The sequence below is a fragment of the Chaetomium tenue genome (assembly GCF_020726465.1).
Source record: "Chaetomium tenue strain MPI-SDFR-AT-0079 chromosome Unknown F5144scaffold_6, whole genome shotgun sequence".
Taxonomy (NCBI): domain Eukaryota; kingdom Fungi; phylum Ascomycota; class Sordariomycetes; order Sordariales; family Chaetomiaceae; genus Chaetomium; species Chaetomium tenue.
Window position 1 is genome coordinate 1721495 of NW_027117334.1, and position 13336 is coordinate 1734830.

The 13336-nt window shown below is 54.7% G+C and overlaps 2 protein-coding genes across 2 annotated transcripts; both read left to right on the plus strand.

Moving 5' to 3' along the window:
• The first annotated feature begins 3998 nt into the window (after nucleotides 1-3998).
• On the plus strand, nucleotides 3999-5191 carry F5144DRAFT_582240 (uncharacterized protein). The gene has a single exon (XM_066789489.1). It carries the CDS (start codon nucleotides 4445-4447, stop codon nucleotides 4832-4834), a length of 390 nt encoding a protein of 129 aa, XP_066639783.1. The 5' UTR covers nucleotides 3999-4444; the 3' UTR covers nucleotides 4835-5191.
• Nucleotides 5192-12195: 7004 nt separating this feature from the next.
• Nucleotides 12196-12875, plus strand: F5144DRAFT_351257 (uncharacterized protein). The gene is made up of 2 exons (XM_066784300.1): nucleotides 12196-12615; nucleotides 12695-12875. Exons 1-2 carry the CDS (start codon nucleotides 12368-12370, stop codon nucleotides 12786-12788), a joined length of 342 nt encoding a protein of 113 aa, XP_066639784.1. The 5' UTR covers nucleotides 12196-12367; the 3' UTR covers nucleotides 12789-12875.
• Nucleotides 12876-13336: the final 461 nt, after the last annotated feature.

The window sequence follows — 13336 nt, forward strand, 5'->3', positions numbered from 1 at the left end:
CCGTGCCGCATGCCGCATACCTCTCTGTCTGTGCCACGGCCCCCGTGAGGGCCGCGTAGGCGGGGGTGGCCGGCCATCGCGGGGGCCATCTCGCATGCCCGACAGTGTTCGGGTTTCAGAGTCCGTACGGTGGTGGTAGTTGTGGGGGTGGTGGTGTTGGTGGTTGTGGTCGTGGTCGTGGGGGCGGGCCGGATAGCATGGGATGGATAGAAAGTGTGCTAAATTGGGGTTTGTGGTGGTGAAACAATGGTGGTGGTGGTATTTGTTTTTGGGTGTTTTTTTGGTGCTGTTGTGGTTGGGGTTGTTGTGGCTGCGCAGCGCAGCCCCGCCCCCCCGCGAGCTGGAGTTGCTGTTTTTGGGTTGAGCTGATGCTGCTGCTGGTGCTCAGCCGGCTCAGCCCTATGGCCTGCTGCAACCCCCATGGTTTGACGGACCCCCTTCGTCGCGTGGTGCATGCGGGGGTTGTCTTGCTAGGGTTTGTTCCGTGTGTTGTTATTGTTGAGATTGTTGCTGCATTTGATATCTGCATCACATCGTTCCGGTTATTCCCATATTAAAAAAAGACACAGCCGTCTCTGTCTGCCTCGCTTCCGTTGATATCTCTCGTCTGTAGCTAACAGCGATCAGCTCGGTTGCGGCGCTTAAAATCAAGCGCTACGATCAAGCGCGATTGGGTAGTGTACAGGACAAACACACGCGGGGCCCGCAGGGTTCACAGTGCATACGAAAAGTGAGGCTCGCGAACCGGCCGCCGGGGCGTGGCACGGCAGTTCTGCATGCGTTTCGGCACCCCCCCTTGTGTGGCGGGTGCTTCTGGGGGCTAATAATCTGATTGGTGGTATTTCCTAATTCGGCAAGTTGCTGGAACTGCACCAAAATGTACCATCACCAACTCACCAACGGGTGATGATGGGCCTCTCTCTCTCCTGCAATCCTGCTTGTACCACCCAGATCGAGCGAACCGTTCTACAATTATCAGGTTGATTCCCCGTGAAAGTAAGCACCGAGTAAGCGCCGGAGACCCTCCGGGCCGGCCCCGGAATCCGGAGCGGCGGGACCCACTTCTCCCGGATGGAGCGGATGCTGGCTTGCGGCTCGACGCCGCAAACCTTGTTGGTCCTGGCTGAGATGCTAACCTGCAACACCACGAGCGGCGGGGTGGGCGGGAGGATCAGACGGAAAGACGCGTCATACTTCGGACTGGAGAAAAGGACTTCGGATTTAAAGCACAATGATCGATGGGGGCAGGGTTCAACGGAAAATGATGGAAACGTCTGAAATGAAAACGTCTGAAATGAAAACGTCTGAAATGAAAACGAAGCTCTCTCTATCTATTGATCTATGTAACAAGAAGAAAATATGAAAATCATGTACAATGAATGTCAGGCACGCAGCCTCTCGTCTATGCAGTGATGCTAAGAAGTCTACCCAATCCCCTGTGAAAAGAATGTCCCTGAATATTCTCCGCCTATAACAGGCCAAAAAATATCAAATCCCTCCTGACTAAAACTCATTCGAAGCGTCGCACTAGTGGTGATACATTGGTGATAAAAGCCGGTACCCTGCGGTCGGGTAATCAGCAAAGGGTGACAGGAATGTGAGGTATCAAGGGACTCATACCGGGAAGGTATTTGTACAAGTCGTAGGTTATCGAAGAAGCCGATGGCTTGCAGTGGTCAGGTCGAGTCGTCGTGACAAGCGTACTCTAGTCGTAGTTGATGTACTTGAACAGCTCTGAACACCTGCTGCAGAGGCCGTCGCTGAAGACCTTGCAGACACGGTCGCGGTCGTAGCGCTCGTCATAGACGCATGACCCGTAGACGTGGCGCCGGTAGACATCACACGAGTAGGCCATCTTTTGCAGCTCGCTGTGGCGGCAGTCAGAGAACTTGACTAGCTCCCAGGTACACATGTCGAATAGGTTGCTCCGACTGGAGTATCTTGCTGGTCCCCTGAGAATGAAACCAAGGTGGATGCGAGAGGTGAGGTTGGATGCTGACGAGTTTGCAAAGGATATACAGCCGGCCCCTTGAAGATGGAAGTAGTGTAGAGGAGGGTGTACAAGACTCTGGGTCAGTAGACTGGTAGAGATGTTGTGTAATGGGAGAAGGGATATTGGGTAGAGGGTAGAGATTCTTTATAGACAAACATCATCGTGATGAAGATGCCTCTGAGTCAGGGATGGGGGAGAAGTAGGGTGCCTTGGCCGGCAAGGAAGGCGAACACTCTCGCAGATGACACTCGTCGACGTACCGAGAGAATTGAGGCGAGGCACTGAACCAACAGGTGACTTTTCCAAGTTGCGGGTGGTCGCCTGCGAGGCCGGGTGTTCAGCAATGCCCGGAATCCAAGCTGTTGGGTCGGAGTGACAGGGGAGGGGAGGGGGGGCAGGGTTGAAGGGGGGATTCCGCCTCATTAGCCCGTCAAGCTAGAGACGATATGGCACTGTGCACTGTACGACTGACAACAACATTTCAACATCCCACAGACACCGTCCCAACTCACAAGCATGTCTAAGGGGGGGTACGTGGGGTCCGCTTTGTGTTACAGGAATAAAGATTCAAGTCCCGCCCTCCTGCGGCGGGAGCAGGGGGCGGCGGAGTGACGTTGGGACGAAGGAGCAAAAAGCTTGGGTGGATGTCTTTGCCAAGGATCGATTTACAGATTGTCTTGTTGGTTTGGGCCACGTAGCATGCAACCCGCGCCGATTGGACAGCCGGATGATGCGCCCTTACATGTACCTAGGCGAACTGTTAGGTGGAAAGGCTGCGGTAAATTAAGCGCCTAGACTGTGATTGGCAGATTCCCGATCTTTTACTTGCTACCGTCAGGCTACAAGATCATCAAGAAAAGGAGAGAGGTGACACAGGGCCGATACACTCGATGATTGGCAGGCCGGTCTCCCTCGGGCAATATCAACTTCATATCTCTCCCACCCTATAGTTTGCAGCCATGGCTTGCACCTCTCTGCAGCCCCTCTCCTTCATGACTCTCGCTGTCGGCCGCCTGTGACTGCCGCCTTGAGCTTGAGGCACCCACCCACACAGTGTGCTGCAGTGCACCGGGTGCGCACCGCCCTGTCGAGGTGCATCGGAGAGGACGGCCAGGAATTGGCCAATGGTTCACCGTCCCCGGTTTGCCACGGACCCTGCCGTCGATCGTCCCATGTTCAGCCCTACAGTCCGTGACCATGTGATGATGCGTCCCTACGATGTAGGTAACACAAGGGGTAGTCAAGACAGGCGCCGCTCTCTGCCAAGTTACTAGATTTGGCAGTGTCTTGTGAAACCCGCTTGAGCCATGCATGACGACTGAACGCCACCATGCTGCGTCCGTCCGATGCGGGAGCCGCATATCAAACATGGCTTGCCAGAGCACACAAGTCATTGAATCCGGCTCTCAACTCCCCCGAGATTCGGAGTTGACCGATGCACCCGGTCCCGTGTGATGACCTCAACCTCAGCGTCGGCCTCCGATGCGTGCGCCATGATCATTCTCTCCGGATCAAGCTGGAGGGCCTCCTCTGAATTCTGCCCGGGGTCTTGTGGTCGGTCCAACACACTGTGAACCCTGCTAGCTTTCTTGCATCTCAAAATCGTTTGACTCGGGTAGCCGGGCTGTGTCCGGCTCGCTTCCAAGCCACGGCGGTGCCACCCTCAGTGTGTTCGATCTCCGCTTCTCCTTTTTTGTGTTGGAGATTTTGAGTTGTCTAAGCCCGGGGGCATCCACCGGGCCTCTGTTTCGGCCGCAGACGACGTGGCTGTGTATTTCACCTTTGCGAGACAAAAATCAGTCGGATGAGCTCCCTCATATCAAAAATGATTCTCAACCTCTGTTCAAGCCGTACCAAAAGCCACAAAAAAAAAGACGGCATCCGGGCTGTGAACATTAAACAGTCACTCGGTCGTGGTGATGGTGGTGTTGGTGGTGTCGGCGGCCGACTTTCCACGGACAAGCCACCCCCGGATTGGCCGGTTAACCGCCAAGTACTGGAACCCACCAACCGGAGGCATGGCCATGCAGCTGCAACTGCAGGTGACTTGTGTGATTGGGACGGGGCCATCGGTGAGAGAGGACACCGGTTTATTGCATGTGTAATGGAAGGCAGGCCAGGACCGCCAGGCACACCAAGGCAACTCTCTCCCCTTTCTCCCCACGGACTCCCCCTGGACTCCCCCTTCTCCTACCTCCTGCATCATGTGTGAATGTCTGCATCGGGCAACATTCCAGAAGCTCGCGAACATTCTCAAACCGCCGTGGCGTCCTGTATCACTCGGCCAAAACCAATCACGGCCAAGCCGTCCAGACGTATTGTCGATCATCTCGTCGCACGCTTGCTTTACAACCCCTGAATAATTCCGCATGTCCGAGGAATTTCGTTTCGCTTGAGACAACAATCACCTAACAGACTAAAGCCCTGGAGACGTTCTACAAGACGATAATCATGTGTGATTCGACGGCATATGTGGACGCTAGAAGTGTTCGAGAAGGGTCTCACGCCAACAAGGTCCGAGATTCGCATTCCTTTGCTATTGTCTGCTCCCCCTCGACATATCCGAGACATTGCGTCAACTGCAGGAAGACCAAGCAAGATATCCGAAGCGCCACAACTCCGTGTGCGGACCGGGACCGAGTATCATGTGGCTTCCCGCTCACTTTGAAAATCCGAGCTCGACGAGGGACCAGGTTGATTCCAGCAAGACGCCGCAGCAGCCGTGCCCCCTCCAACCGAACCCTCCTCCTCCTCGCAGCCCCTTTTGGTACCAACACCGCTCATGCTCAACTGTTTCGTTATCGACGGCCCGCCTCCGCTCGGTTACCAAGCTTCCATTAGAAGTCCCTGACGGCTGACATGACCCCTGACTTCATCGTGCCCACCATTTCCATCTCTCATTTCCAGAGTGTGTATCAAAGAAACTTCCCCACTCAATGTTGGAGACATGTATGGCAAGGTTGTGAGGGCCCGGTTTCAAGGTCGCGGAGGGAGATGTAGTTCAAAATTACAACGGAGGTTAATATGGAAGAACGACCGAAACAAGTCATTGCAGAGTGTTTGGCATCAGAGTTCATGTTTTTAGCTCTCTATCTCCCTTTAGTGCCTTCAAGTTAGGTTGTTTCTTTTGGCCCCCTGCTCCTTGAGACCTCTTTTGGTGCCTAGGTAGTGACCAAAACGAGTTCAAAATAATATGATAATAACAAGAGCACTATTAATGCCATGAAAAATGAAAACGTCGAGTGATTAGCGGCGATTAATAGATACCTTAGGTACACAGGCCAACGCTCTCCGCGCGCGCCGCGCTGGCGGCTGTAAGCGGCGTATAGCGCAATTAGCCTGGTGCCCCTAATATTCTCAATATTTATGAAATGAGCCTCCACGGTGACCACCTAACAACAACTGCGCGACGGAGAAGGTAAGGAGCGTATCATTTTAACAAGGGAGAGACTTAAGGGCTCGACTTCATTTCATTGTTAAACTCTTGTGTCCACATGTGAATAGTATCTCAAGGTCGTCTCAAGGCTACCACACGGCATCGGTGTGAACTATCTCACCCTCGCCGTTAAACTGAATTGTTGTCCGACGTGGGTTCTTTCAGAAGAGCCGCCTAGCTACTATGCCATGGGCGGCTAAGGGACACCCTGTTTCTCTAGATGTCCACCTATACCCGGTATAAGCCAGGCCACTGCCAAATACATCCACACTTTAATATGATAGATTGTAGTGTCGCTGTTCACTTCTCTTGAGGTCGGGTTGCCAAAATGAATCTCCCTGGACGTCAACAAAGCTGACGGCACTGACCGCAGCTAATGTCCCTCCTCAGTCCGTTAGCGATACCACGGTGTGCTCTGCATGCTTTATGAGGTCTTAAAATATGCCGGCAGCGCGGTGCTCGGGCATAAGTTCAAGACTCAATAGGGACAACCACAGAAGGTTAACATGCCATGCACCTGGTAGTCGAGTGTTCGGACCGAGCGGTTACGTATTACAGCTCAAAGCCACTTCTAAGCTGTTGTAGGCCAGCAACTACAAGTCCCACTTGGTATTCCAATCTTTGTTGCTGCCTACAGCCGTACATCTAAATACTTGGCACATTTTTGGACATGTAAGGGTTTAATAAACATGGGAATCTCTCTCTGATACGGGCGAAGGGATGTATCGTGAGTCAAGGTAAGATCGTCATACTATTCTAGTCATGTTGGTGACCCGAAACTTACTGTGTACTAACATGTCTTTCTTAACCACTTTTGAAATGTTAGTCAATTCGTGGCGCCTTTCACTAACAGTGAGGCCGTATCATAACGGACTGTTAATGGGGCAGAGTCATGGGTGAAGTGAACGTTTGGAGATGCTTTAAGGTTAGTTCTCTTGCAACGTGGAACATCACTACTACCTGGTGAGTAAGGGAATAACGCCGAGTTGGAGTCTGACAGCGTCCTACCCTTACCCCTTCCAAGCTGTTGTTTCCCTGAAGGCCCCGCCAAGTCTTAGTTTGCTTCGACTCCGCCCAAGTGTCGGAGTTCGCATGCGAAACCACAAACAACAACGTTTAACTGGACGAGCATGATGTCAACGACAGCTTGGAACATGTGCCCTCGGATTTTATCATGATAGGATCATGCAAACGCACCGGGATGCCTAAGCGACAGAAGCTACTGGCCACCGGTGAGCTCGAGATGCGACCTTCTCCCCCCTGGCTGACCGCTCGAGGAGAAGGATCGGTGCGCACTGAAACCGGTGAAGCCCAGCGACCAGGCTCTAGCTCACTGCCAAGGGGTGGGGGACCACCGACTCGGAGAATTCTGGGCCCTTTTTGGGCACACATCCTCTTTCCATCTTGGTCCAAGGCCGAGCAATCGGGGACAACGAGCTAATGGGGACTTTGGCGGCCATGGCCGTTTCGCCCAGCAGAGGGCAGGCGGCCAGCGAAACAGCGAGCAACTTCGGGGATCAAATTTACCCGGCCTTGACTTTGCCGCCGGATAAAGCGGGGATACCACCTTGACCCTAGGGCCGATCAACGCCGACGCCATGTAACTACCGGTTCGGGATGCTGGCGCGGGGGGCATTGGAGGGGGAGCGGTTGCCATTATGGACTGCTGTCAGGAATTCGCCATGTTCATGATGTCGTTCTGGTGAGACTACGGAGATGTGATGATGGCTTGCCGGGGGTTTGACCCCTCCCCCCGCTGCAAGATGGACGCATTGACAAGGGGCAGTTCACCGGACCAAGTCATCTGGTCGTTACTGAGGGGAAAGGAAGATAGACGGTAACTAACCCACGAGAGCAATGAGTACCGGTTCCCAGGGGAGGCTCCACCATCGTGGCAACGACGGCCTGGTATCCCGGCGGCGTGGAGCGAAGGCAGCCGTTGAAAGAGATGGGCCCAGCCCGATAGCTCGGCTGGAATGCGAGGATTGCGAGCGGGAAAGCGACGCGGAGCCGCAGGCGGAGGCGAGCGGATAGCCGGCTGATGGGTGCGAACCAGAGCGGCGGGACCGCAACCGTAGTATCGGGAGCTCGTGAAACAGGATCCTCGTGGGGGAAACCTTTTACGGCAACGTTGTTGTCGATTCTGGCTCCTATATTGCGCCAGCCCACTGATTGACGCACAAGTTAGCTAGCGGCGATGTTCAAGGAGCTAACGTTGCCGGCTTCAATGGGTGCAGGATTGATTCGTCAATACACAATCTCTGACATTAGGCAAGCGTTAAACTTTGTGCTAACTCGACACTAAACGCGCCGTTCGGTGACTGCCGTAGCGTCAACTGATGACGGGGCCAGAGTTCGACTGGGAAAGCTTGGGATTCCTTGGGATTCCTTGGGTGGCAGTCGGTGGATTTCATTCGGTATTGCTTTGGGTCCCTTGATGGACCCAATCTCCGTCCTGCCTCTGTGAGCTTGGTTTGCGACCCAAAGGAACTGACCGTTGCTCGACCCGAAGTGCATACGTTACATCAAGTCCGACAGGAATACCTCCAATGCAAGACCAACATTGGCATCGCCAAACTCAACAACTGCTGCGTACGCAACTTTGGTACATTAGTTATCCCCGCCACAGCGAGTCTTGCAGCGCCTCTGGGCTAGCTGCTGTGGACTAGTCATGGAAAAGAAAAATTAATATGCAACTCGTGCAGTAGACAAGGAGACAAGCAACAAGTCAACGAGCCCAAACCAGAACGATAGGCATCGACATTGTCTCGCCTCACTTCTTCAAAATATTCTCCGACCTTCCCAAAACGCACTCAAGTGGAAGACCGACTCGGCCAGAAGCCCTTGGCTCTCATGGCAAATCCCCCATTGCAGATCTTCACGTGTCGAGCCCCTGGAACGAGGCACCATTGGCTTCCGCAGAACCCACACCGTCCTGAGAGAGGACCATTTTGCCCCTCTCAAAGCTGGCCAAATTCCAAAACAGGCAATAAACCGCCGACAGGTCCTAATTTCTGTCGATTTTGAGAGGGAAAAATGCCCCAAAATGGGAACGAAGTCCCCAGTTCACGGGCCCTTCCGCCGATGCCATGTGATCGATGCTCGAATGGCCCGAAAAGAGTTGACGGAAATGGTGAAAATCAGATAGTTTTCCAACCCCGTCCTTCGTATCGCCAATATCTGCCCGTCTGGTGTTGTTGGCTCTTCTCCTCTGCTCCGGCCTAGGCTGGCTGAGCCTGACAAGGTGGATGGCTTGCCTGAACCCCTGTGTTTCGGCAGGGGACGCGACGGAGCCAGCTCCGGTAGGGGTTAAAAGGAGGCCGCCATTGGTTGGTTGACTCCAGTACCCACTCTGGGGTTGCCATCTGGGGCAGATGTCGAACCGTCGCTTCAACCCGCGACCGTTTCTGAAGGTTAGACAAAGCGGGCTACTTCGCCGCTTCGAGGGTCAGATACGTGTGTCGGGGTACTTCGTACGAAGTACCTTGAGACGCACCCTACCACAGTTTCTAGAGGTACATCTGTACATACAAATGTCGGCCCGCCGAGGATCGCGCCTCCAGTCAGCATGACCGTCGCGTGGCTGTCGGTTGCTTTTGCACCGGATACTGCTCCGCACGCATGCGTGATGCGATGATCGACGGCCCGTTCTTACACGGCGGTAACTCCAGGCCTATGACCGTGTCTCTGGCCCCTTAGCCCCGGCCGCCACCTTGCGACTGTTGGGGTAGTTTGACGACGTAGTTGAGCGGTTTGGGATTGGCTTTCATGCGAGTAAGATAAAGGAGAAAGAGAGGATAGGGGAAACTGGAAGGCGCTTTCAAAATCCCAGGTCTCATTTGCATCATGTCCGTTCTGGCCAGAGGGGAATGACCATGATGTCGGGGCAGCCTGCCGCGCCAGCCCATGGTGGCGGCGTCCGGGGGATTCAGCTGGATCGGCCGCGATTGGCCACCCGTTCAGTTGGCGCCTGCAGCCATCAGCCCGGAAACAGCCACCGGCATTCTCCTTCATGACTTCATCCCAATCGACGCAGGCGACTGATCCCACCATCGCTAGGAACATGGCTCTTGTTGCAGACCCCGGGTTTGCCGTAAAGCACTAACCATGCCGTGCAGTTATCCTCCTTACGTTCGCGTCCCCCAGTGGCGGTCCCGCCAGGACGGAACAGGCATCGTGGGACCCCCGCTGATCTCCCCTCTTCAGCTCTCAGGCCGGGGCATCTTGGCAACTTTGCCATTACCGGAAGGGACTGCGTCGTGATGTTCGGCCATCCCCGCACCCTTCATTCGCCTTGCCAGGAACTACACGAGCACGAGAGGGTACCCAGTACCGACAGCATGGATGATTTCTTTCGCGCGGACTTCAGTGGCGTTAACGGAAGGCTAGGGGTTCGTTTCGGGCCCGAGTGAACACCGGACTGATTCCCAGCAGCCAGGGGATGGGTCTCTCCGCCCGCCGTCAACATGCTTCTTCCTGGGTGAATTACACATACGGGAACGTCTGGCTTGGTGATGGGTTGGTCCGGCAGCGGCCATAACCAACTCAAACTGAGGCGCGGTAATGGGTCTAGCCAGTAAATGCCGTCGCGGTTGCCGGCCGGACACTCGGGGTCGTTGACATCCGGGGAGTGGTTGATGACCCTTCAGGGTCCGTTCGAGATAACTAGTGTAGCGTGGTGCCCCTGCCGTCAGCCACGCGGGGCATTGCGCACCCGCTTTGGGTCTTCGTTATCCGGATTGTCTCAGGGTCGGCGGCGGGCCGATGGACTTTGAAACCAGAGGAGGAAGCCCGGGGACGATCTTCAAGGATCGAGGCATGTTTTGCGGAAGCCACCAAAGGCCTCGACAGCGCGAACCAGAACGATACAACCCGCAATTCCCTTGTAGGAGGCTAATGACCTAACTCTTGGGGCAACTGAAGGGAGGGCGCTACGGCTGGGTGTCAACGATGGGAATCACGGTAAACTCAGTAGGTAGCTTAGGGAAAAACATTCGATCCAGAGTACCGGGTTTGCTGCTCGTCAGCGGGGGAAAGTTGGGTCGTCGGGCAAGAAAAACCCCTTGGTGCTGGATTTTCTTGTTGCCTGGCGGGTGAAAAGAGTGTGGTTTCGGTGCTGCTCGTGTCGGGAAGCAGGTCAGTTGTGTTGTGTTGTTGCTTCCTTCCTCTCCTGAAACACTTTATCAGAAGAAGAGGGGCAAAGGGCCGAAGCGACAGAACTCTAACGAGTTAGTAAGTGTTCAAAAAAGCCAATGACAATCCCAAGAATCCCAATTGAAAACTCGAATGGAAATAATCCCAAGAATCCCAATTGAAAACTCGAATGGAAATTCCCCGCCATGTGGTTGGATGTGGATGGACGTGGAAGCGGACGTGCCACTTTTGGAAGCTTCGGCGCTGCTTCGAAAGTGGAAACTGCAATCTCCTGATTTGGTGTGCCGGGTAAATGCTTGGAAGGCACTCGCTGATGGAGGCAAATTTCCACGTGTTCGAAGTTCCCCAAACGGGAACAGCGGCCAGATCTGGCGTCCCACCAAGCCCACACCAGCGTTGCCGACCCGCTCGGAGACCCCACATCGACATTCGCTTCTCCGGCAGGACTCGAATGCCGCAGTCTCCTGCTCCGCGTCCAGCCGCGTTTTATCACTAGGGTTTGTGGAATTTGTGGAATTTGCGCCTTTTTCGACGGAGAGGGCCGTGGACTCGGCCCGGTAAGGAGAAGAATTTTCTCTCGTCGCGGGGGAAACCTAATGTGTATCTCTCGGCATCAGTCATCAAAATCCACCCTTCCTTCGACATGCTAATAACTAACTCATTTGTAGTGCAGTGTGGTGTAGGTAACTAGTTCCTGGTTAGCGGGGATTCGAATGCCGCTCGCTCTGGTAAACGAGCGGTTCATGTGCTGTCGAGCGAACGGCAGATCAAAGGTCGCCGGACAAAGCTTGTGTGCGCCGATTCGAGCTGGATCCCCCAACGAGTCATGATCGAAGCCAGGAGAAGAGAATTGGGTCGACATGGGATGACAAGGGACCCCAGAAAAACAGATGCATGCTCACTGCAACCCACTTCGGGATGTGCAGCAGCGGTCTCGCTGCATGTGGAGGCACATCAAGCGGAGGATGGGCAATGCAACACTTCGTTCACCGGTGCGGGTCTGAGGGGTGGCATCAACGGTCTTGCAGCCCGGAATCTCGCCTTTTTGGTGATAGTGCCGTCTCTGTCTTCAGGTACGATGCGCACTGCCTGGTAAAACCGTCCCTCGCAAGATGGCCTTGGTGTTTCCACCGAGCGCGCCGAAGGACCGACGGAGCAGGCTCCTTAGGCAACCCACCCGCGTCTGGGATTGAACTCAAATTGCCCCTAACTACGGATACCCAGTTAGTGTTCGTGGCCACAGGCAATCGACACGTGCTTCCCTCGGTGGTGCGCCCAGATCCCCCATCCCATCGCCCTCTCGACAACCCTGGCCCGGGCCTGCCAGGCCTATTTCCAGCTGGATTCCACGCGCTGGTGCGACCGCGCCCGAGCTCCTGGGGTAATGAGGGGGGCCCTGGGAGGCTGCACGTCAGGCATCGCCGAATAATTAGAGATTAGAAATAGTGGGTTCAGGACCTCTAGAACTATCGCGAGGAGCACGGAGCACGGCAACCCGAGCCAACATCAACATCCATCATTGTGTATCGAAAAATCAACTACCTCGTGCTTGCTTGGGCTGGGCCCTCGACATCAAAAACCGACCTTGCCTACCTAAGCCCAAAAAATGAATGGCAGCGGGAGGGTACCATCCTAATCAGTAGTGGGTACTTCAGCTCGAGCCGCAGGGGCTCACCACCGTTTGGGCGCTCCGTTTTGCCTGCCACCGCAGTTTGTTGGTGGCTTTCTCGCCGGCACCAATGGCTCTCATCGAGTCCTGGAACTGATGTACATCTGTACTCTGGATGTACTGTCGCATGTCCTGCCAGCCTGCTTGTCATGCATGTCTGGCGAGACGGCAAATGCAAGCCTCGACCACGGCACTTCCTTCGCTTCTGCTTCTGTTTCTGCTCTTTTGGGCTGACGTGCGCTGTCTGGTGTGTACATTGTACTGGTACAGCGCTAGGCCTTTTCTAGGTCAACAGGAGTCGAGACAAGCAACCAGCTGCCCGTTTTGGTTGATTTGGGGGAATTCGGTGACAGAGCAGCGAAAGTGAGTGAGTGAGACACGACGGACAGGACGGGCAGTATGGACGGTGCCTGGTTCGAACGGGTGCTGAGACACAATTGAGGCCCAAACGGCCGAGTACTCGAGAAGGGGGTTCAGTCTGCTCTTCTGTCCTTGGGCACTGCTTCGCTTCAGGTCCAGTACGAGATGCGCTTTGATGAATCATTGGGATGAGACTGGAGGGCTAACCGCATAGGCAACCACCCGTTCCAATAGACACACAGCACAGACGGACGCAGAGACATCAATGTCTGGAACACTTCCTTCCACCTTCCACAATCCTTGCTCGCTACCTCCCACCCCCTCGGCCCGGTTGACACCCACCCCCACTCTAACTTATCCCTGTCGGTACCTCGTGCTGGGAGTTCCCAAGCATGTATTTTCCGACCCCTACCGCAGTCCAGTCCACAACTCCCACCAAGGAGGTTGCATGAAGTCCAAACATGGGTTCCTGGTCGTGCTTGTCTGTCGAGCGACAGCTTCCTCCACCTGTTCTTGGCCCGGCGTCTGGACCTCCCATGATGCCGGGACTTAAATAAACCTCGCTTCCCACCCTCCACCGGCTCCTCTTCTTCTTTGACCTGCTCATCATCCCCACTCACCTTGACGATTCCACATCCAGACCAACTTACCAACACCAATTCACGTCACCACTCCATCTGCCACTGCAGATCATACCAGGACATTGTCCCTCGATCTGCTCAAC